General features: G+C 31.2%; 1 protein-coding gene across 1 annotated transcript in view; it reads right to left on the bottom strand.

Moving 5' to 3' along the window:
* The window catches only part of SP2353 (EGF like, fibronectin type III and laminin G domains protein pikachurin), a 185,904-nt gene that overhangs the window by 116,511 nt on the left and 43,718 nt on the right, over nt 1-25,675 (bottom strand). Inside the window, exons 4-5 of the mRNA XM_088188915.1 lie at nt 23,218-23,795; nt 23,063-23,156 (exon numbers count right to left, since the gene is read on the bottom strand). Coding sequence (XP_088045041.1) covers nt 23,063-23,156; nt 23,218-23,795 — 672 coding nt within the window. The remainder of the gene's footprint in view (nt 1-23,062; nt 23,157-23,217; nt 23,796-25,675) is intronic.

Here is a 25,675-nt window from a genome sequence, read left to right on the forward strand (position 1 = left end):
AAAAAATGAGCCTTAAAATTTACGATAGCAGAATTTTTACCAAGTGAAAAAAATATACAAAATTGCATGTTATATGAATTTAATTTAAAAAGTCACTAAAAACATTTGTGGAGTGGTAATTGATTCGGATCCTTTCGATTACTATTTTTTTTTTTTATTCAAAATTTTCTAGACATTTTTTGTAATGCCGACAATGTGAAATCGAGGCTATCGGAATATTTCGAATCAAAGCCTTTGACATGTTATGGTAATAGAATTAAAAAATAACCGAGAGGTGGGAATAGAGTATGTATATATTAAAAAGTAAATTATATTTTTAATCATTCAAACAAAATTCAACATTTATTTCAGATTTACCAATTAAAAATAATATTGAAAAAATAAAAATGTTGTTGCTATATTAAAACATTTTTTATCACGACTTAACTATGAGTTTAAAAAACTTGTTGACGGTGTTGATCTGAGAATCCAATATATAATATATCTGCGATTTTTAAAAGAAGAATATAATATAACTGCGATTTAAAAGACAAGAATATATAATATTACTGCGATTAAAATAAAAAACCTACGGCGCAAATTTGTCAAGTTTGTCAAAAAATACGGAGCTTTGAAATCCAAGTCATATAGCTAATAAAAATCAGCTGACAAAAGTGAGCTGGTAACGTGCAACGCATGAAATATGTCCGATCAATATAAAAAAAAAAACTGAAAATGAAAGATCAAAAGGTGAAGATTGAGAATAAAAGAACGAAATTGAGGTGGTTGGATAGACGTGGATCGTGACCCAACTAAAACTCAAATGAAGACAAAATAAAAAATACATTACATAAATCTTATTTTGTAAGATTTTTAAGAGTCGGTGGTAAAAATACTAGTTGCCGCTTATGAATATGTTAGCTCAAGCGTTCGTATGTCAGAAAACATTTTTAAAGCCACAATAATATTCAAATATACATTTTGAAGACATGCCGCATTCACACATGATACAATAATAGGAAAACCGAGTTCGTTCGTTCGCAAAGTTTGAATTAACCAAAGGCTTTGTGTGCGAGTGTACGACGAATACGTGCTTTTGTGAAAGCCCAACGATACACGTCTACGTACACTTGGCGAATTGCGAATGACAGCAGAATGAGAGACAGGAGTGGCTGTAGCTAGGTGGCTGCTAAATCACTTCAAAACGAAAGACCCTTCTTAAGTGGATATTGATTTTTTTTCTCCTCTCTCTCTCGGAACAAGAGCGCTCGCAGCCCTTATGCAAAGTCGTGTCGCAACTTTGGTCCGTTTGTCGAGGCGCTCGCTGTTGTAGACAGGTGGGAAACGTCACTTTTGGACGACTTGTTAATCTCTTTTTAATTTGTGAGAGACGGATGTTGGTAAGGATGAAATTTTGAAGTGTGCGTAAATACAAAGGACGCCCTTTCCGGCCCTCGAAAGCTCTATAATAAATATTGTTAGCTATGTGTAGGTAGCAAACCTTAGCGAGTCTCCAAACATTTTTTGTCTTCAACTCAAAATGTATTATAATGTACACAATTTTGCTATAATATTTATTATTATCAACAAAAAACCGCACGCCTACGGGAAAAGCTTATACAGAATACTCAAATATTTATCCGTTATAATTTAATATTTTTTCTATTAAAATCTACAACGTATATTTCATAATTTAAAATCAACTTTAGTTTTGTGTACACTTAAATAATTTCATTAATATTTAAAGAGAGTAGTTATCAAAGCACTTAGAAAATAAAATAATTATTTTGTAAAGTAAAAATAAAATATTATATTACGTTGCTTTTAGCAATTTTATGAATATTACAAATAAGACCTAAAATATCAATTTTAATAAGAAAAAAATTATCACAAATAACAGAGAATATAAACCACATTAACGTTACATAGTTGCTTTTGATATACATGTAAATAAATCTTTAAACGAATAAAAAAATAATAAGCAAGAAAACTGACAAATAAATACTCAGAAATTCTACTATTAAAAATTAGAAATGTTATAGCTAACATAGACCAGGAAAAACTTAAATGTTAGCTAGGTTTTTTTATTGTGTGCCCTTACTCAAAATTTTAAACTTAACATTGATATAAAAATAACAGGAGCAATAAGCAAAATAAAAACATCCACGATAGATAACGATTAAATTTTTAAAGTTACCTTAAAGGAAAAATCCCTCAAACACCTTTATAAATTTTACATTTATTATTTATTACAAAAAAGTTAACTTTTTCTTATATTTTGGGTATTTTTCCACATTTGAAAAATTGCAAAAATATACCTGATAATGATCTTATAGTTTATTATTCATGTATGTAGGTTTACCATTCACCTTTATTTCAAAGAACATCAATCATTATACATGGATATATATACTACCAAAATAACGCATCGTTGTTTATTCTTTATTATCTGTCCTATATGAACAATAAGCATACTCTATGATAAATGAATCTGGTTTGAGAGCGAAAGTTCTCTTGACTTTTTCTCGTCATCATTAGTTGGCAAATCTTGCTACTAGGTCTATTTGCTTGACTCTTTTTAGCCTTTTTGTGAATTTGGTTTAGTTAGCAAGATTTGCAGCTCTGTTTGGGTGATCTTTTAGTCAGTCTGTGTATTTTTTGTTATTTACAGAGTTTTGACGTAGGACCTCATTAGGTACATACCATGGGGTGTTAGTTAACATTCTAAGACACTTGGCTTGAATTTTTTCTTTATATTTATGTTAAAAGTGCTAGCCATATTTATACTCCGTATGTATAGTTTTGTAGATTTGCGTTTTGCATTTTAAAAACAGCCGTAGTTTCTTTATTTTATTAAAAATATGTTTCTGCTAGGTCAATCTTCTACCCAAGTGCATCCCGACGTACTTCTGCCTGTGGTAAGTTTTTATTAAGATATGCTGTTATGCAATTCTCTTTCCTAATATAAGATATTACCGGCACATATTTTGTTATGTGTTATTTTATCTTACAATTCGTAACATTCTTGAAACAGTGACTGGGCTATCTTGTAATACCGCAGTATTATCAGTAAATGTAGCCAGCGTGGCATTTTGTCTTTAAAAGTTCTGTAATAGACAATAGATAAAAGACTGGTCCAAGCATGCTTCCTTGGGTGACACTAAAATTTATGGAATTTGCTAACGAATGACTATATTATTATGAAGAAGTAATCTTGATATTAATCCCTCATGCCATACTGTATCGAATTCCTGAGAGGTGTCAAAGGTTATAAGCAGGCTGATTGGTCTATAAGACTCTGGTTTATTAGTATTTTTTCCCAGTTTTGGTATCAATATTATTTTTGCAACTTTCCATTGGTTCGAGTAGTATTGCATTAAATATATGTACGAGGTGTGATCAAAAAGTGCGTTGATTCCACGATTGGAAACATTTCTGGAAGCCTTCTTTCGGAAGGGCCTTTAGTTGCTCCGACGTGGTCCTCTTAATGGCGGGAGTGATGGCAAAACGTTTTAATTTTAGCACGGTTTTTATTTTCGACAAGAGCCAGAAGTCGTATGGTGCTAAATCCAGAGAGTAAGGTGGATGTAGATAGACAAGAACTTTTTTGTTGTTGTTGTAATGAAGGAGGGAGCCATTGATCCATTTTTCTGGTCTCTTTTCCAGTGCATCGTTCAGTACGCCCATTTAATATTTGGAATATATATTGGTTCCCCTTGGAACTAACTCCCATTATGCCGTCACTATAAAAAAATAACAATTAGCATGAGGAGAGAGTTACTCGTTTTTCATTGGAAACCCTGCATTTTCGTTTCAGGTTCATAGCCATACACCCAACTTTTATCTCTAGTTCTAATTTTGACCATGAAGTCCGGATCTGCATCAAGACGATCCTTCAATTCCATCTAAACTCACACACGATTTTCCTTCTGCTCGTCAGTTAATAGTCTGGGAACAAATTTCGCACTCACTCGCTTCATTTGAAAATTATTGGTTAAAATGCTTTGCACGTACCCGTACGAAATAGTCTCGAATAGTCAATCGCCTGTTTAAACAAACCATTTTTAAACCTTTTGGCACGTTTTCGTCTGTTTTTTACGTCGAAAGACATCCCAACCGTCGCTCATTTTCAACTGACTCATTTTTGCTTTTATATCGCTTGTACCATTTGTAAACAGTCTTCAGATAAACAGTTTTCAGTCTCCACATGCACTGATTTTGAAATTTCATGAGTTGCTTTGCCACTTTTTTGCAACTTAAAACAAAATAATGACTCGATGGTTGAAATCCATCATGCGCGACAGACTCGGTAAACACGATTTTGGGAGCGGGTTGACAAGTCGCAACTTGTTCAAACTTGACACCGACTATCTTAATAGATCAGACTATTGTAATTATTATTTTAATTGGACGTAGCGTCAGCAATTGCTGCTATAAAAATTCCTTCACTATATTTTTTATCACACCTCGTATATGTAATGAGATACATTGCTCTCTTTGGCATTTTTTAGTATTTTTTTATAATGAAGTTATAATTTTATGCCTTTTTTGAACTTAGATTGTTCATTATTGTCGATTTATTATCTTCAATTTTAGAAGATTTTATTTGTGGACTTACTTGGAAGGACTATAATATTTATTTAAATTAAATATATTATTGCATATAAAATATTTTATTAATTGTGTTGATATATAAAAAATGTATATATTTATACACGTACATAATTTAATCTATCGAGTTCGCTACACCATTAATACGAATATTCCACCCTCCTTTTTAATTATAGAATTCCTTTCATCGCCGAAGCAGAAGCGTGCATTCGGAAACAATTAAATCAAATCTTCCGTAAGCCTAATGTCTTTTGATGAGAACTAAAGCGATGGAACGCTTTTCACGGGGAACTCACAGAATCAACATTTTTATAGACCATTTAAACAATCTTTGGGACTTCAAAATCGGATTAAGCGGATGAAAAGTAATGTTTATTTTTCCACACAATGGCGTAGAACGTATGAACAAACATAAAAGTTTACAATGTAAAAATGTAAATGCGCCGCCGCCGCCTTTCGTGCACTAAAGGGTTGGCAAATTCTGTTTCTCTGTACAAAACTCACTCGCTTCCCACTCGAACGGTCTCTCTTCACAATTATTCTTTTTTCCCCTCAGACAAGCCTTTTTCTCGCTCCCTCTCTCTTCTCGACACTCGAGAGCTTCGTTCTCCACCCCGACCGTGGCCTAATGGGAAAAATATATAGAATGGCGGCTTTCGAGCAACCGACAGATTTCGTGCCAATAAGCAGCGATTTTGAGATATAAGCCTTAATAAAATGCTTCGTGGCGTCGTTATTTGTTTACGCTGAACAAATATTATATTCACAAACGTCAAAACGACACACGGGTATGGGTATGAATACGAAATATATTTTTATAGATATAAATAACGATCGATTTATATCGTATTGGTATTCTACATCGTTAACATATCGGTAAATTATTTTAATTGTTACTGCTTTAAAAATATTAACGTTTTTCACTACAAATGATAATTTGATTTTCATAGAAAATTATACATTAAAAATAAACATATCATATTTTAATATAATATGTTTAAATTGTAAATGTAATACATACCGATATATTTATTATCTATAAAACATGAATAATATGTTCTATATACACCACATTTCGAAAACATCGACCCTTTTTCGCCCGATATTTTGGGTGAATAAAAAACAATAAGTTCTGAAAGATTTTTTAGATCCGTTTTATCTGTTAAATCTCTCGTCATACTACTATCGATTCATTGGATCATTGTCCAATAAGATCCCAAAATCTACATTCACCTTATCTCAAAATCATTCACTACTTCAAATTACCGAACTTGGTTTGCTCTTGTTTATTGATATTTTGTGGATATTATTTGATAATAAACTGTCAATTTAAGCAATTTATTTTAAACGCAAAATATGTTCTAACCTCAAAAAAATTTAACCCTATAATGGTACAAAAAGGCAGCAATCGACGATTTTGTTAAAATTTTTGGTTAACACGCTTTTTAGATTCTAAATTTAGATTTTTCATTTTCTATATAATATTAAAATTTTATCTATTTAATGACTATTATTATTTTTATACCATAATTTATTAATTTTAAAACATAGTTATATAAACTTACTATTTACTAAAATTGATCTTTTTTTACTACTCGGATCGAAGATGAAAAATCTTTATCGATCGAATATCACAAATAAGTTTTTCCTAGCTTTTATTCATTTAGCGGCTAAAAAGCATGGTGAATAATTAAAATATAGCTAAGTCATGCATATTTGGTGAAAGTAAATATCTTTTAAAAATCAATTTATATAGTTAATTTAACAGCCCATGTTTCATTCAGGAACTTCGTTCAGTCGCTATGTACATTAACACATTTTTCCTAATATACTCCGCGACTTCTTAACTCTTGATGTCAATATGTTTAAGAAGCATTGATAATGTTGTGTTGGATTTAGGGTCTATGACCCAGGAATACATTGAATTTTCGATGCATCGAGTCCCGAAATTCGTAATAACTTTGGAAGAGAGTAAATAAAATAATTTCGTTCAAATTTTTTTGTCTCACGAACACAGTTGAAAAGAAATGTTCGGCTAAAAACAAGAAAAGCCTACTTTTAGTATAAGTTCCAGAAAACAATAACAATAGGTTCAAGACAAAATAAATCATTTAGTCGCAAGATACAGAATTGAAAATTCTGTCTGACTGTCGGTGAAGTGAAATAAAAATACATAGCTATACGAGTAAATACTTCACTGAAAAAAAAATGTTTCATGAATTAAAATGTACAATCGAAGAAAAATAAATTTAAATTAATATTTTTAACACAAATTTTAAATAACTCAAATTTCAAATCAATGTGTTTTTATATTACTATATTTTAAAATGTATATCATATGAAGAAACAAGGATGAATAGATAATATCCTACAAATTATAACAGAAATTCTTGTAGATTAAAAAAATGATATTGATATTACAGAGTGCTTGACAAAAAGTCAGGAATTAAATAGGGAGCTGTTGAAGCACAACGAAAAAAAAAACAAAAAATGTACGAAGAAATATTCTTAATTTTAAAAAAGAAATAAAAGCTTTTAAATCTACAGGAAAATAAGCACCTATTTTACAAAAAAATATTTGCTTCCCTGCTGACCATAACACCGACATCAGTTGAAACAAAGAGAGTTTTTTTAATTGCTAAAAATATATGTATAAAATCATATGTAGATTTCAACATTCAACAATGTATCGTAATATTTTTTAATAGCTACATAGTGCGTCGACTGTGGTCAACTGGTCGCCCACGTGACTATTCCTAGTTCTATTCCTATTCAGAAAAAAAAAAGAGAAAGAAAAAATATATAAAAATATAACTTAAACTTTTCTTATGATCACTCAACACATACCATGTTAGTAAACCGCCGCCAATAATTTAAAAAGCAGGTCGCCCGTAGTGATCAAAAGTTTGGCCACCTCTGATATAGTGGAACGTCAGAAGTTTTAATTTAAATAATAATTATAGAAATAGTAAAAAATACAGATATGTGACAAACAAAACCTTATATCGAAAAAAATATTATACAACTAAGATTAATATGTATTTTTACACGTAATTAAAAAAAATTGTGATATTGTTGTAGAGTAGAATATTTTCTTCATTAGCACAAAAATGCTAATTTGTAATAATAATTGAAATTAAAAATAAATATTATTAAATCGACAACAACAAAGTGTTTATCTTTTTGGTGTAAAAATATTTACCATCAATTTAAAGGTCAGTGTTATAAACTATGTATTTACATACTTTATGTTAATTTATAATACAAATACCCTATCTTTGACATTTACGGAAACGAGTGCTAAAGAAAACTCCTCCATCTCGACATTGTAATAAAAAAAAAAAATTTTTGAAACTTTCGTGCTGATCGTTCAATGCAAAACTTTTCTTTAATACTAAGAATAGGGAAATATAAACAAAACACAACCGTGATTGGTCAATATTCTTTCATATAATAAATATATAATACAGAGATCAGAAAAAAATGTGCCCGAATTTGTTACCAATACTGGTAATAACTAAATAGCTAAAACGTACCAAACTACGCTACAAAAAATATATAATTGAGTAAATCACTTGGAAGTGTTTTAGCTTTTACGCACACAAAGGAATTTTCCACCCCTTGAACTTTGCTGATGAAAAGGCATAAATAACCCCAATGCAAATGTCTGAAAAGGAGGTCCTTTCAACCTCCATTTCGCGACGTCATATCCGTTCAAATTTACTGATTCGCGACCCACATACGAAACTCGGGTGGTATGCGAGTACGTTATTAGTATGCGCGGATTTTCTCCATATACCTAGGTATCTCCATATAGCTTCAAATTTCCATATGTCTCGGTCGTTGCCGCCACATGGCCGTGAATCATCCCAGCGTCCTGTGTCGTTAACTTGTTCTCGGCAATAATTGCGGTTACGGCTACGTTTCCCAGTTTCCGCACTCTGGTTAAATTATGAACTCGAATGTTTAAGGCCTAATACCACACTGGCACTGTCCGGGGACATAACAGATTTCGAACGACTCCTCCAGACCGGATTGTGTGCAATAAAACATTTATAAACTCTCGTTTGACGCGCGTGTAAAGCCTCCGGTTAAGTGCGGTATTAAACGAGCGACAATGTGTGACTAGTTAATGGTTGTGTTGTGATTATAAGTGCCCTTAGTTGACTTTTGAAGTGGGTTATATTTGCTCTATATATATATACATATATATAATGGCACTATGTCATCGTCATTAATAAAATTAGAATTTGATGCGAAACTATATGTGTCTTCCAAGTTATGATATCACATATCTTATATTATATATCATTATAAATTAGGACGACTCTAAATTTCTTAAAGTCCCACATTTCATAAAAAGTAAAACATAAAACTAAGATCATCGAAATGGGATATTGGGTTGATATATCATTTTCATAAAAGATAGGTTTCATATGCAAAAAATATAGAGAAACATCTTACCCGATCTGTGTCACTAATGTGCGGATTAATATACTTTAATAAATTATAAAAAATACAGAACTTTGTAAGCCTAGCCGTATTAAATCTTATCACATATTATGACTAGTTGAAAGAACAATGTTTATAGAAATAATTTGTATTGTTTTCGAACTTTGTCTAATAATATATTTATAGTCCATAAAAAACATTCTAGTATTTCCTTCAATTCATTTAAATTGGTCAAGTACCAAGGGAGAGTAAGATCTTTGTTTTCATTCCCATTCCCCGATCTATATAGCCCGTAATTGACATCACAGGCCATTTTTAATCGACAGCTATCAAGGCGTATGGAAAACCAAAAAATTCCAGCAGACTAATTTTAGCCAGCAAGTTTTTAAAAGCACCCGTATATTAAGATAACTAAAATACAGCTATACAGCGGCTGCAGGCTTTCGAGGAAAAGATCCTGATAAAAAAATTAGGCCTACATTTAAAGGCATAGTCGATACAGCAACGAACTATACGAATTGTATAATGAGTCTGAAGTAGGGATTCCAATCCCGGGCCAAAATTTTGATCCCGGGATTTCGGTATTGCAATTAGTCGATCCCGGGATCCCGGGACCAGTCCCGGGATCATTTTCATGTTATTTTATCGATAAAAATAATTTAAAATGAATAATACAATATATTTTTACATCTGTTTTTTATAACGTACAATGTATAAAGTACGTATAATTTTAGTCTTGGATTTAAAATAGAAAATAATATAATAAAAATAAAAAAGGGAAGGTCTTATATATTTATTTGGGAAGAAAATAATGAACTTTTGACAATGTATGTACATACTATGTACATTCATAGACACAATTAATTGAAAACATTATTTTGAATAAAACTCACGAAGTAACATCAAAGCATCAAGTGTTTTATCATTTAGCCTTGATCTGATTTTGGTTCCTAAGCAGCCTGCTGCTGAAAAAGCACGTTCAGACTCACAGCCTCAAAGATGCACAGATGACACGTGCAACTCGCGCAAGTTTGTACACGAAATATAACGATGTTGTCAATAATAATTCGATTGTGCTTGATAAATCAACCAATCCGAAAAATTCGGGATTATGTTTTATAATCCCGGGACTCATCGGGTATTGAAAATCGTCCGGGATCCCGGGATCCCGGGATTCGGGATCCCGGGAATGGAATCCCTAGTCTGAAGTCATCAAGTATATTTAAATACTACGTCTCAAATAAGCCAGACATGTTCTGTATGGATGATTCAAAGCTTGCGGAGCAACTAAGGACCCTGAGGATAAGAGTTAATACACCGTCTAAACGGAATAAAAAAGTATTGGTTCAGCTTTTGATTTTAAACAACTATAAAGTAAAGTAATTAATTTAAAAACATGAATTAATGAAATTATATTAAAATAAAAATGTTTTTTACAAGCGTTTGCAGCTTTTGCCAGTGCGTTATATAATATAAAGGTATTGTCAATATAATATATATATTATACTAGTGTCGATCTTATGTTCATTTCCCTAGTACGATTCTTGGCGCAGTAAATCGGCCACCATTAACATATAACTGCACCCTAGATGTTTTTCTATCACATATAACACTAGCTCTTAGATTGATTTATAAATTTCCGCCGACTTTCCCTCTTCCGAGGCCTTATCCGCTATGTGCGGATAGGCGATAAAAATGCGAATGTTATATACACCTAGCGAGAGAGAAAATCCAAATATAATATGGGCACATAAGGGATGTTTTCCGGTTAAAAAGAGGTTGTCAGTTCATTTCGCGCGTCATTGCCCCAGCCTCAACATTCAATGGGCGTATTCCTTTTTTTATTGTACTTTTTATCTCGATGGTGACGCGTCAAATGACTTTTCAAAGTACACTTGCTATTAGAACCATATATATTGACTCTCTCTATATATAAAAAACAATTAATCTTAACGAATACCCAAACCGCGGCCAAAATATTAACTTTGAACGATAATAATTCAGTTATTGTAAAGTTCGCCCTCCCGGCGGAATATTAAAGTCATTGTAGCGAAGTATTATAATGTAATATGTACAGAAGGAGTTCGAATCTACTTTACGAAACAAAGATTAAATAAACATGAATTAATTAATCGCACAGAAGACGAGGAGCGATTCTATGTTTTTGCTTCGTGAATAATAAAAACGGTTATATATTATGGATCTTGCACAATAGAAAAACTTTTTTCTGATAAGAGGCAATGTAAATTATTTATTTGGAATTTAACGTTTGTTATTGAGATTTTTGGAGTAGAATCGTGAATATGTAGTGCGGAAATATCGGGAATGTAGAGTGGGGATATCGGAAATATGCAAAGGACCTTTATTGCTATCGAGGAACTTGAGATTTTTTTAATATAATAGTAAAGTGCTTTTGCGGCACAGTAGATGGCTTAATAATTTGAGACGTTGAGTAACAGGTCGGCCGAGCAGTTCAAGAAGCCATTGTTAACACCTGTGTGGTATTTGATATAACCGCAGTAAGCATTCGAACTTGCCGTAATGGGAGCCTTAAAAATAAAAGCGAGAAATAAATATCTATATATATTTATACCTAAATATATAAATTAAATGCCATTAAAAATCGATACATTATGGTACTATATGGTAAAAAATTACACAAAGTATTAACTAGATTTTGGCCACAATGGTGAAATAAACAATTTAAGTAGCACTTAAGCGCTTATTTCAAATTTAGCATGGAAAAAATTGATTTATCTAAAATACTATAAAAAAAATAATTAGTTGCATTTTATGATTAAATACATTTCAAGCTATGGTTTGAACATTATATAAATAATTTGTTTTAAAGCTCTTTATAAAATTGCTTATAATTTTTTAAGACAATAAAGTAATAGCTTGACTTAAATTTTTGATAAAAATTTCCACTACTTTTTATTTACTGTTTATTATTTGTATATGCATATATAAAAAGTTAATATTTATACGACTTTTATTAAACTCAAAAAATAAAAGAGATTAATTACCTTTAATTATTTAGTTTATAACACAAACAAACAGTTTGAATGCGAAATGGCAAGTGCAATGTTGCAAAATAGTTTAGCTTCAACTATCGTGTAATGCAATGGTTGCAATAAAGAAATAAACGATTAGTAACAAATTCAATTACATCACCAAATCTTCGTATTTGGTTACAGCGGTAAAAATGGGCAAGCAAAGAACCTGCTGCCAGATAGATTAAGCTTATATAAAAGCATACTTAGCGCATATACTTAGGGTATAAACGTAAACTTATGGTACAAGAGAATTTATACAAACTCACAAGTGAAGCTATAACGAACATTGACAGAAGAGACTAAGGAAACAGAGAAAGCAGCCGCTTCCCTCTTCACGAACTCTAGCCAAAACATCATTAAGAACTTTTACTTGATACCCCCAACTTAAGACGCAATAAAGTGTATCCAAACTCTCCAAAATCGACAGAAGAACGTAGCTCTTTTCGTAAACGCTGGAATACAGACGAATACTGGATTCTTTAAACTCAAACAAAGCTACAAAAGCTGTATGTACTATATATCGTATATAAATAATTGTCCAAATTTTACGTAGAATAAAAAATATTTTCACTAAAATATTAATATATATCTAAATAGCTCTGCTTTATATAAAAAGAAAGACATTGACCACCCAGGTCAGGAAAATGGCATGACTAAAATCTAAGTAAAATAAAAATCGGACGCCTTTCAACGCGATTTTACAATACATTTTTATACAAAAGCTTCGATTTTCAAGATTGACGCTTTTGATTGATGAAATGGAATGTGTATTTTGAAAGTATACCTATAGACTTTAAATATTATTTTCTACACATTACCACACATGTCATTTTGTCATTCAGTTTGTTTTTCATATCTTTCAAATAGCTTGAATTTGAATAAAAAAAGTGTTTTTTTTTTCTTTGTCGGTTGGCATATTCCCTAGAGGGCACGGATCTCGTGTGTTGTATAATACTTTCTTTCAAAGGGAAACAAATATACGGCGGCGGAAAGACGCAGCATACCCTAAAGACGTAAAACACATCCCGGGAGAAATAAAACTTCGACTTAAAACTTCACCATAAATCTAATGCATTAAGCTAGGGGGGCGATGAAGTATGTTTCGTGGCGCGAATAGTGTCGTGTGTGATTTCCAAAACATTGAATACCACCCGCTTTTGGCTTTCCGCCCTTATTTATTGTCTCGAGGAGCACCTTGTTGCTTCTACATGCTCTAGATTTTTTTGCTTTTTTACTTGTAATAGCATTTTTACGTAACCGTCTTTTAATCCCTGCTAGCGTTTAATTTCGTTTAAAGCTTTTAATGAAATTGACTCATTGATTACGATAAACAAAATTTAAAACATGCGTTAAAAGCGAAATAAACAAAGTACGATTAGTCTTTTAAAAGTGCAACATTTCGAAATGCATCACAGCAGTCGTTCGGAGTTTTAACACATATAAATGCTATTGTATTACATTGACAAATAAGACATATTAAATGCGAATATAATATTGAATGCAAAATGAAAAGTGCAAGGTTGCCAATTTCGACAACAAATATAATTCCACCCCTCAAGTTGTGTACCCGTCGGGAGTAGCCAAAGCAAAAGAACCTTCCCTGTCTCGAATTTACTTCCGACGCGGACTTTCATTCGTAATTCACTTTTAAGAGGAACATACATAATGGACACTAGTTATTCCCAACTCGGGATACACGAAAGTTCATCTGAACTTTCACAAAGTGGATCTACAACAAAGCATCGACCGAGAGTTTTATTTTTATCATATCTGGTTCAGTTACAAGAACATCGTACATTTATAGTGCATAATTTAAACATTGTCGTAAATATTTAGACAATGTTATAAATGCCATGTTTAGACAATGTTTTAGACCATGTTTAGACAATGTTATAAATGTTCGATTCCCCGTCTTATAGAGTTTAAATTTTTTATGAATTATGAAAACCGTTATCTCTAGATAATGTCTATTTTGCGGGCATTTGAAAGCATGTGAATATCTTTATTATATTAGGCATTGAAGCTCTTTATTTTTTATTAAATTGTTACTCAAAAAGACTAGAATCTATTTTAATGTACAAGTAGTTTAATAGTATATTTGGGAAGCAAATGTTGATCTCAAGCTACAAGCAGGTAATGTTTTATAGTTTTATTTGTATTCGGTCCATGAAAATATGCACTTTTCATCTCGTGTAGTAAAATACTCAATACAATATTAAATACATACGTAAACTTATCACAGAGAGCAAAAAAATATCAGAGAGGAATAAATGAACTTAGGCATTTGGAAAGATTGTCACAATCATTTGTTATTTCGATTCGCTTGAATAAACTAACTAAAAATAGCCTTTGTTTACGGACAACATCCGATTGGAAGTGAAAAGTTTTTCGTTTCCAATCGTCGTTTTCAATAGAAAAGCAGCCTGGATTGTCGGAAAACCTCGACGTCATTCACAGACCTGGTTTTCTCACTTCAACATTAAACTTGATGTTCTTTCAATGTTTTAATTCAAAATAAATAAAAAAAACATATCCAATAATACCGCCAACCATAGAAAGTCTTTTATATAATCAAATTTAACAATTAGATTAAATTACTTACACATTTTAATTTATACCCTCAATAATATTTAATTTAGAGCAATTAACACTCGACAATGAGCTCGGGTCGTATGATAAACCGACTGTTAAATTCTCGCGGTTTTCGCACATACTAACCTTTATTTATTTTTTTGACTCTAGTTAAGTTTCAACCGTAAAAAAGTTAAAAACGTGCCGCACTCTTTCTTGACCATGATCCCGTATTAATAACGGTGAACCAGCCGGATATATCCCTTTGCCAGTCGAAATGGGTTTTGCAGTCGGATTTAGAAGGGAAAAAATGCCCTTTTCAAGGGTGGAACGAGAGGGTATGAGCGTTAAGGGCCGGCAACAAAAAAGGTTAAAACGTGAGGTCATTCGGCCCTGCACGCCGCGGAACTCTTATAAGGGAAGCGTGGGCCATTTTTTATTTAAATTGTATCGTTTTGTTACGTTTTTAACGTAAATAAGTGAAATTAATGTGGAATATGCGACGCTTTACGTTAATGTTGTCGCTTTAAAAAAATAATTATTGTGCTGTTGTTACATAAATTATTAACCATGCTTGATACTATTCATATCATATACATTAACTGCTATTTTCATATAATAACATATTGAGTGTATAAACGTAATAGAAACAAAGAGAAGCGTTTTACACTAACATTCCTATCATTTCGGCTTTTTTGTTTTCGTTTGCCGCAAATGAAATAGGTCATAAATCTTCCTCTTCTGAAGAACCCGTTTCCGGGAAACCCTCTTACGCGATAAAATTTCATTTATTACTATATTAGGATATATTTATTTGTTTATGTGCAGAAATTCGTAGCTATATCGAAAGGTATTGTCGACTTTTTATAGAAATTTATTTATTATATGACTCTGTTTAAATTTTATCAAAAGTAAATAAAAAACAACAAATGAAAGTTCCTGTGCTTTTTTATTATTCTCGAAATATATACGTATATTCCAAAATAATAGTTTTTTTTTCTGTACAATCATTTCGAGAGAGAACATTTAATGTTTTTCTAGATATTTCTTACAGTTTTTTACTGTAATTAAAATATTAAGCAACAAATAGAGTTTATAATACTATGCTATAAGTCTGCATGTATGTATATAAATGATTCGACGCAATTTGATCACTCACGAGTGGATTCGTGTGCACGCCCATGAAAGTATATGTCAATGAAATAAAGGATAACTACATTGTCCTAGAAATGTATATTTAATACACTAATTATTCATTTCAAGGAAGATAGTCTGTATATCAACATTAGATGTTCAATGTTGCCAATTTCCCAACAATAAAATTTTGCAATAATATTTCGCCTGGTTTAAAAAACAATCAACGAATAACTGTCACCATAATTAATTTTAGGTACACACTCTGTTTTAGAGCTTTTTTGCTGTCTAAGCAGTATCCTGGTCTCTTATGGTTATCGTAGAGAAAAAAATCATTAAAGCTATTGTTTTTAAGGACTAACCAAGAACAGATTTTTAAACGTTGCTATTTTTAGCATACGGTCGGTTCCTGCGGTACCCATTTATCTATTTTTTCACCATTTCTATGGCATCCAGATTTATTTAAGCTGTTATAGGATAAACCTTTAAGTCCGCTTCAAGTGTGTGAAGAGTTAAATTACCTTCAACAGTATTTCTCAATATTTTTACATCAACAGCAGATAAGAATATTACACCGAGCTTATTTAAAAAATCTAAAAAGAATATTTAATCCATATAAATATCTAAAGATTTTTGGAATAATTCTAAGTTACTTTGAAGCAACGACGAATGTTATAGCTAGTAAATAAGCTAATATATCTAACCTAACCTTATATATAAAAAACAAACCTTCTTAAACATTATTAAGTTAAGTAAGGGGTTGGCAAAGCGCGGCTCGCGAGCCGTATACGGCTCAAGGGGTATGAGCATTTTTTTGTCAAATCCACAATTTTTTTGTCATTTACACTTAAATTAAAGATTTGGAGAGAAATAAATGCAATTTAATTTCACGACACAATTAAAAAAGGTAAATACAATGATACAGCTTTTCGAACGCATATGACCAGTTGAACAATCATTTTCAAACAGAAACCATATAAAGAGTAGTTTAAGAACCCAAATACTCAATGAGAATTTAGAGTCGTGCCTGAAATTAAAAACTACAATTTATATAGCAAATATACAGAAATTGTCATTGTTTATAATAATTTTAAGGAATGCGTGAAAATTCCAAAAATAGCTTCTGTTATTAAAAAATCAATTATAACATGTAATTAATACATTTAAATAAATAGTTTTGTAAAAATATACTTAGGTCTCTCGAAAAAATTGTAAACCATATTTAACTCTTTTGATCCAAGAAATTGCCGACCCCAGAGCTAGGTTATGACCGATATTTAAGTAAAGTTTAGCAAGCCTATGTTAGGTTTTTATCTATACGAATATTAAAGTAAAAGTGTTAGCTAATGTTATTCTAGGTCAGTTCTAAGAAGTGGTAACTACTTTTTAGCAACATATATTTGTCGTTTCCTGAAAAAGAAGGATCGTGACCCACAAAAACAACCCAACTGAATTTATAAATTATTTCTCTGAAAGGCTTTCTGTTAGAGTATGCTTGAAGCATTTTTTACTTTGTTAGTCCATTTTAAGGAAATATTCCTTTTACGCTTGCTCTTTCGACTTTTCCTTCGCGACTTTCTAAATAACTGTAAAATTCTCTTTGTGAATATCATCAAGAGACGTTCTTGAAAACCAAGCTCTTTTATTATAAAAAAAACTCCATTTTGCTTGCTTGCTTTCAAATGTTTTTTTAGCCTTTTATAAAACTAGACTCAACGGAAGATTGATCGAAAATAATCCCTTGAATTATGGTGCACAATTATATGGCTATATAAAGCCAAATCTTTCAACAATGTTGACAATGCTCCTTTAACCATTTTTATTCTTTTTAGGCTCGCATTAGTGTTATGTTAGACTTCACATAATTCGACTTACATGTATAAATACACAACTAAAGTAGGCTTAAAAACATTCGTATAAAATAATAAAACAGTTATTTGAAACCGTATGTATATATCAAAAATTGATATTGCTATAAAAAATAATATATTTATCATATTATTGTTGAGTTATCACAAGCATTATTTTGTATTTTTTAAATAATTTTTAATAGAGCCGCTTAAATGCATTTAAAATCACCATAAAATAACCTGCAAAAATTAATTTTGCAAAAGTTAGGCATTCAACTGCTAATAAATAGCAATACGCTAAAAACTAACGTCATATTCGACAAGAAAACGACTAAATCAACAAATTGCACTAAAAAACACTCAAAAATTTTGTGCTGAAAATGTAACTTATAAATATATAGAAACGATATGCGTAAAACCATTTGCAATAAACACGAAGACAGATAAAAAAAATCCAATAACCAATTGACATAGAAAAAACAACCTGTTTTAACTCGCAATTTATGCAGTCCATTTAAATAATATTTTTTTATAAATACTTTTTGTTGTGGATTTAATTACCAGCTTCAATTATAAGAAAAACAAGTATAAGCAGAGTAGCTTTCAACATCTGGACATTTATTACCATTTTTGATTTGAAGATAATATTTTTCTAAATATATAAATTAATCTGGCCAACACACACACACTCTTTTTGTAAAAAAATAGATACCCTAGCGTCATATGATTGTTTTTTAATATATTTATACAACTGAAATTTGTATATTTTACTTAGTTCCATGACCTCAGCAGGTGTTAACTAGCATGGTATCATTTATTATTAATATTCCTAATATCATCTTAATTATTATATTTGGGATTAAGGATTGATCCTAGAAATATGAATTTGTCATTTTTTTAATTTGTATACTAATCCTTTTGGTTCCTATTCTGTTATTAATATATTTGTTTATATCTATATATATGAATATATAATATTTTATTCGTTAACATCAACAAACAATAGTTGCTAAATACTTTTTTGCAAATTTAAATAACTCGCAGCTAACTTGTTATGATTTGCCAATCCAAGTTTATAAATTTATGGCTATTGCAATGTACATACTCTGCGTTTACTTTTTACAGATGCCTGCACACAAAAAAATCACAACAAAACCTCCGATCGGTTTTGCGGGCCTCTTTTTTTCCTGAACCACGTAAACGTGAATCCACACGTGCTTTTGTAGCCGCGAAAAAATCGCGCTTAAAAAAAAAGCTACAATATATTTACACACCCACACTCTATATATAGAAAACGGTATCTGAGTATTTATTGTCGGCTGAGTCGAATAATTCATTTTTATCTGCTCCCGGTTATTTAGCCGCCGTTTTTATTTATGAACTCCTCGCGAGCTACCCGGAGAGAGTTACGGCCCTTTCGCAAGAGTTTTCGGCGAGAATTTTCCGATTCCATTATGGCCGCGGCCTTCGGGGAATATTTCATACGGAAGCCCCCGGGCGGGGGCAGCGCCCCACCGAGGCGAAGCCTCCGGGCTTTGAGTTTTTTTAATGACGCGACGTACGACAAAAAAATTATGGCAGATTTTTATGACGGTTGTAAAATATAGAGCGGCGAATAAATAATGCATTAATTCGGTAGTAAAGTTCAAACCACCTGACAAAAATTGATGGCTTGTGTTTTTGCAGTGCTTTTAATTGTATGCTGTCTCTTTTTTATGGTTGCTCGACATCGTGTGCAATAACTATTTTTGTACATCAATATTTTCTCTACTACATTTTTAGTCAGATTTTTAACATTTAAACGTTAGATCAGATTTGTGCTTCAATTAGTATATGCGTATTACACACACTTATTAGTTTATATTCATCGTGTTTATGCCAGTATCATTTAAAACAATTTTTTATTTAAATAAAGATAGAAAATTATATATGAAAAATAGGTAATAATTTGTAATAAAAATAATTGATAATAAAGCAGAAAAAACTGCTCGTAAAATAAGTAATGGTTTTGGAGCTAGTATACTACTAAGAAAGGAAATGTGCAATGGTAGTTCCGAAAATTTGTTCTGGTTATAGAACTCCTTAAGATGAAAAGTCATGGGTATCTTTCTTCACTTATTATTAGGGTTTCTGAATACTTGAGATACGGATCGCAATTCAGATGCATTTTTTACCATTAAAACTAAGTATATTTCATATTTTATTTTAACAAAAAATATATAACATGCTTTGCATACGCTATAAAACTTAATACTGTTTATAAAAAGAAAAAAGAAGGTATTTTAAATTATATGTAGTTATTTAAGTAAGAAATATTTAATCTATTTGAATTGTGAATTTTATGTGTAGCATATGTTTTATATTAATTTAAATCAAGACCAGTCAAGAAACACGGTATACACGCGTCTGTCTCACGAGCGGTACCCGCGGACCTAGCAGCCGTACGAGGTAAATATACGATTTACGCGCACGACTTCAAGAAAGACGACTCAAGCAAGGATTCTGAACCACTTAAAATAGCTTAAAAAAACATAAAAGCTTAACTAAGCATGAGCTTAGCTTAAGTGCAGCACAAACTGATTGAAAATTAAAATATCGTTTTTACGAAAGTTTTAAAGAGATATGGAAAGAATATATAGATGTTACTTTTAACTAAGTGTTTCTGGTTAAATCGTGCATTTAAAAATGCAAAACACTACAGTGAACTATTGTAATACAAACTAGTAAATTTACAATTAATAAAATAATATTATATAACTGTAAATACAAATATAATAATTATTAGATAAAAATATATTTCTTTATAAATTTAAGAAGAACTGTAGATATCATTAAAATTTAGTAGATTTTTTTTCATTTAGAAGTCGATTTTGTGCGTCGGCGAAACAAACGTTTGTGGCCAGTAGCAAAAGTAAAATATCGTAGACCGCAACGAGCCATGCCAAAAACCATTATCTTTCCAAGGCTGTAATGAAATAAAATAAACAAAACACACTTTGAGAAGATTTTCCACAGCGTTCCGAGCAGTAATTTCTTCAAGGACCAACTTGCCTAATAAAATATTTATAGTGGGACGAAGGTCGTTGGCAGAAGCAAAGGGCTCTTTCACCGCGAAAGTTTGATCCCTCTTGAAAAAAAGATAACCAATTTTGGGAAGCAATGTTTTTAATCGTAAATTTGCTTATGGAAAACGGTTTCTTCCACTCGGTGGTTTTATTAAAGTTTTTACAGCCAACTTTCCGCCTAGTAAACTTTATACGTAAGCATTCCTTGTTTTTTTTAATTTAGTCAAAGCGGGTTTATCGGGCGAAAGAAAAATCAAACATTGTAAGAAAATGTAAGTATGAGAAAATCCATTAACAACCATTCACGCGTATTGTCGTCGATTGAATAAAAAAATACAAGATTTGCCTTCACGTTCTTTAATCTTTTGTATTTTAATTATTTGAGAATTTCTCAATTTTTAAATTATTCCATTGAATCACCTTTAATTAATCAGTTTAATAAACCCTTCGATTGCCGAGCTTTTTGTGACTACTATCTAAATATGGATGTAATATATAATTTAAAGAAATATATTTTCGAAAAATATGTTATTTGCCCCTGAATAAAATACTCTACAGCATATTCATAAAAATCTTTGTTTAGAACGTCGGATCTCGTATTTTCTGTCAATTAGCTAAAGCCAATTTATCGGATTTTCGCAACTTAAGAGTTAAGATGTATAATTATAAATTAGCATGTTGTGCTTAAACTTGATAACTTGTAATGTAATAATGAAGTCTATGACAGAACATTTAGTTAAAAACAATAGTACACAATTTACACGTAGCGAAATTTAGTTTTATGATGCTTTGTATAGAATAACAATAACAATACTAAATATACAATACAAAATTCTGGGAATCGATGACTATCTATATTATTAGTTCTAAATTATTATGTATGAGAAAAATTATAATCAATATATGTCACTTTGCAGCTAAGGAAGATTTTTAATTATAGCGCAGTCGCTAAAAATTAACAAAAATTTTGAAACGACTTTTTGCTGAAGAACTACTGCATAAACAATATATACATATAATGGAACCTCGAATTAGGAGCATTTTTTTTAAATTGAATAAACTTACAATACATACTTCCTATTGAAATGGATTAATGGCATTTAATATTTTAAGTTACATTAAGATCAAGAGAAAAATATTTACTTCAGAATGGAACTCACATAAACATAAAGCTCAGTTTATAATTTCGCAATACGAGCAATTTTTTTTAAATTGATTAGACTTACAAGACCTATTTCTCATTGAAATGGTTTAATGGCATTTTTTTTATTTTAATCATGAAAATTAATTTGACATACAAATAATTTGAATTACGAGCTCCATCGAGTTCCATCAAATCAAGGCACCATTGTATCTATAATATATCTAACAACCAAGTTTTTGCATGAATTTGTACGGCCGGATATCAATATCTGTTTTTCGCGTAATCATGCTTGTAGTATTTACTAGGTACGCTTTCGAGGGTAGCGAAATTAAAGTATAAAGTATCGTTTAAATATCGGTCGGCATAGGATAGCTCTGATCCTGAACGCGCGCTTTGTTGGCCGTTAATCTCCATTCTGGGCCTTAACCATCATATTTACAACTTGGTCGTAACAACTAAGTTACTGAGTTATCTTTGAATACTACATAAATATGCATTGAATCGATTGTAATTTTTGCCACAAAGATTTATTACACTTTTTCATATAAATTATAGAATTATGATTAGAATTTTTAGTTACAATTCAGTTGACATGTGTGATGTGCTTCAATAAAAAATTGCTATATATGCTAAAAATAGTAATTGAAAATAAAAAAATGCATATAAATTGGGTTAATAAATCTATACTTTAAAAACTGTAATATTTTTTGTGATTTTGCTTTCAAAATCATTAGCTAAATAAACCCCATATTATTTTATATAAAAAATATAAAACTATAATTAAAAGCTTTTAGGGTAATTTTGAACTTATTAAGTGAAAGATAACTTTCTTTTAAATTTAAATTTATAGTACAAAAAAATCATAATAGTATGATATGTTTTACATTTATTTTTGTAATAAAAAACTCAAACTCGTATTTTAACATACTGTTGTAAAAAAACGAATATTTTCAATGCCAATTCACACTAAAGAGTCCCCTTCATTAAATTTTCACGCGCTTACGAGTCCCTGTCTGGTAGAAAGTTTCCAAATGCGAATTATTCCAAAGCATTCCATCCCTCACAGCGACAGTTACAGAGCGGCTAAAAATTAACATTACGACTTTTTATTTAAAATTACAAATTTGTCGCAGCTACACTGCCAGATAAAACGTTAATTTTTAGCCACCGTGTAATACTTAATAAATTGTTATTACTCACATCGTTCGCAGTTTTCTCCGGACTTTCCCAAGGGACAGCCTATTCTTATAGCGCTTTCCGTATGGCCCGGATCGACCGTTGACATCGGAGGGACCTGCGAAAGCAAAAACATGTCAATAATAATGTTTTACATTAATTAGTTTTCATCGCATTACCTTCTGCTCGAGACTCGGGCCCAAAGTCGTCACTATAAGAGTCCTTTCATCGTCTTCTTTCACCGCCTCCTTTGACGTCGCGACTTCTTCGCTGCTTTTTTTAGTAGAAACCTCAATGGAGGGAGAAGGCTCAATGGTGGGCAATAATAACACATCGTCGTAGCTCTGCTTCGAACCATTCAGAACCGATGAATTCTCGAATTTTTTATTATTATACCTGTTATACAAAGGCGTGCCTTGCACGCCATGCTTCGGCGTATTTTTCGCTATCGATTCGTGATAATAAGGTATAGTATTGCTATCCAACTCTCTGCTGCTACTTACAACACTATACGTTTCATTATCGATCGATTCATCTAAAATATTTTGCGTCTGATAATATATGAAACTAGGCATTGTAGCTATGACTTGAGACGTAGAAGACAAAACGACATCCTCCATAGTGATGTTCTCTGAATCTTTCGCCGGAACCATTGCAATATCCAACTCCGCCGAGAAAGAAGCGTCCTTCTGATACAACACGTCTTCTTCCGTGTCTATGTAGTTGTCGAACATGGACTTGGAAGTGGTGTTGAGCTCTGCGAAAAAATGGAAAAAAATCAATAGTCTTATGCGGCGATGGTATCTAAGAACTCGTGAAATCATAACTTTCCTTCAGACAAATAACCGGGTGCTCCTAATAGGCTAACTAACGATGTAACCCGTAAAAGTTGGCCGTGTAAGTTAAAGTCGAATGCCTGGAGAGCGGCACGCGCAGAGGTCAGGCGAGTTCAAAAACTAATAGTGTACTATGGAAAGTTTGCCTGAATTACCAGGCGTTTCAAATCACGCATGTGTTTAGCGTGATTTATTTGAGAACGGTTGAATTAGAATATTTATATACACCAATAAGCAAATTTATTACATCTAATGACAACGAAATATAGTTAATTCTCGTAAAACACATAAACACGAGACTTATACTTCATGCAACATATTTATTTTCTTACATATGTTATGTCAAGAGCTAAACTCAATTGTATACATGTGGGATTTCCTTAATGTCAAAAGTCACCATAATGACTACTTTTCTAGCAAAGGATCACTCATATTTGGACTTCCAATTGGAATTAGAAAGCAATCCCATACGGAAGGGTCTTCAAACATATATCGAATACGCCGGTCCACTTCTAGGAATTCCCTTATTAGTCAAACATGCCACACCCGGAGACCGTAACTCCACCTGCAGAATATCGCGAAATCGGATTATAAGAAAAACGTCTCGCAAACCAAATAAATCATCAGATAATATTAAATAACGAATAATATTGTAACGAATTTGTACAATCTTTGTCATAACAATAAGCAATGTAATTATTATGTCTCATTAAAGCAGAACAGTTAGTGCTACATTGAAGCTATTGAGCAATAAAACTTCTCCTATACATCTACATTGTATTTATGAATTATTAAAGTAAAAAGATGTAATATTTAATATTTTTGCTGCTAATATTATCGTTTATTAACTATTTATAAGGCCCATAAGTGTTTTTATAACACTAATGTATTTTACTATTTTTCTTTTCTGACGTATAACAATTTTATGACTAAAATTTAAAAACAGTAATAACTATAAAATATTATATTGCATGAATAAAATACAATACACTTAACAAAATATAGCTAAATACGCCACTTAAATACAATAATGCCTTTTACTTTCCTATAATCTTAAACTTCAATTTTCAGCTATAAAGACATATAAAATTGCCCGTAAATTTTTTCCGTAAATAATAGTGTTGTTGTCGATATAATTTTTACCTTAATTCGTTATGCGGCCTATAATAATAAATTAAAACTTATTTTAATGGCTCCAGAACCTACTTCTTCGGTACTACAAAAATATATTTAGTTTTTATTTATTACAGTCGATTCGTATATGTTACTAGTGTGACTTGCAGTATCTGTATTTTATTGTTACGTATTGGGTTATCCTCGCATATCCCAAAAGTCAGATAAATAACTAAAAGTATACATTATCACTAGAACAAAAAAAGCGGAAAATATTAAATGCTTTAAGGTGTCAAATAAACACCTGTATAAAGCTACTATATTCTTAGTTTCCAGGTATGTAGTGTTTTTTTGCAGTTGTGAGCTCCAAATTTTACATATACGTTATATTCGACTAGAAAAATAAAGCTGAATAATAAGCATTGCAAGTACTTTTCAAATTATATAATCGACAGTAAATACAACAACAAATATATAAAAAAAATATATAATATATACGTATATCAATACAAAAAAGAATCTAATTGCTTAATAAGTTTGACTTTTTTTGCGCTTTAACAATAGCCCAAAAAATTATAAAAACGAAAATAGTATGTATGTCTAACAAAACCCAGGATTGCATAATAGATATAAACCATTTTCTGCATGCTTTTAAAGAAGTCTATAAAAAAACACTAATTACCTCGCA

The sequence above is a fragment of the Plectrocnemia conspersa genome, unplaced genomic scaffold (assembly GCF_051122295.1).
Source record: "Plectrocnemia conspersa isolate PC_06_02 unplaced genomic scaffold, ASM5112229v1 ptg000007l, whole genome shotgun sequence".
NCBI classification, from domain to species: domain Eukaryota; kingdom Metazoa; phylum Arthropoda; class Insecta; order Trichoptera; family Polycentropodidae; genus Plectrocnemia; species Plectrocnemia conspersa.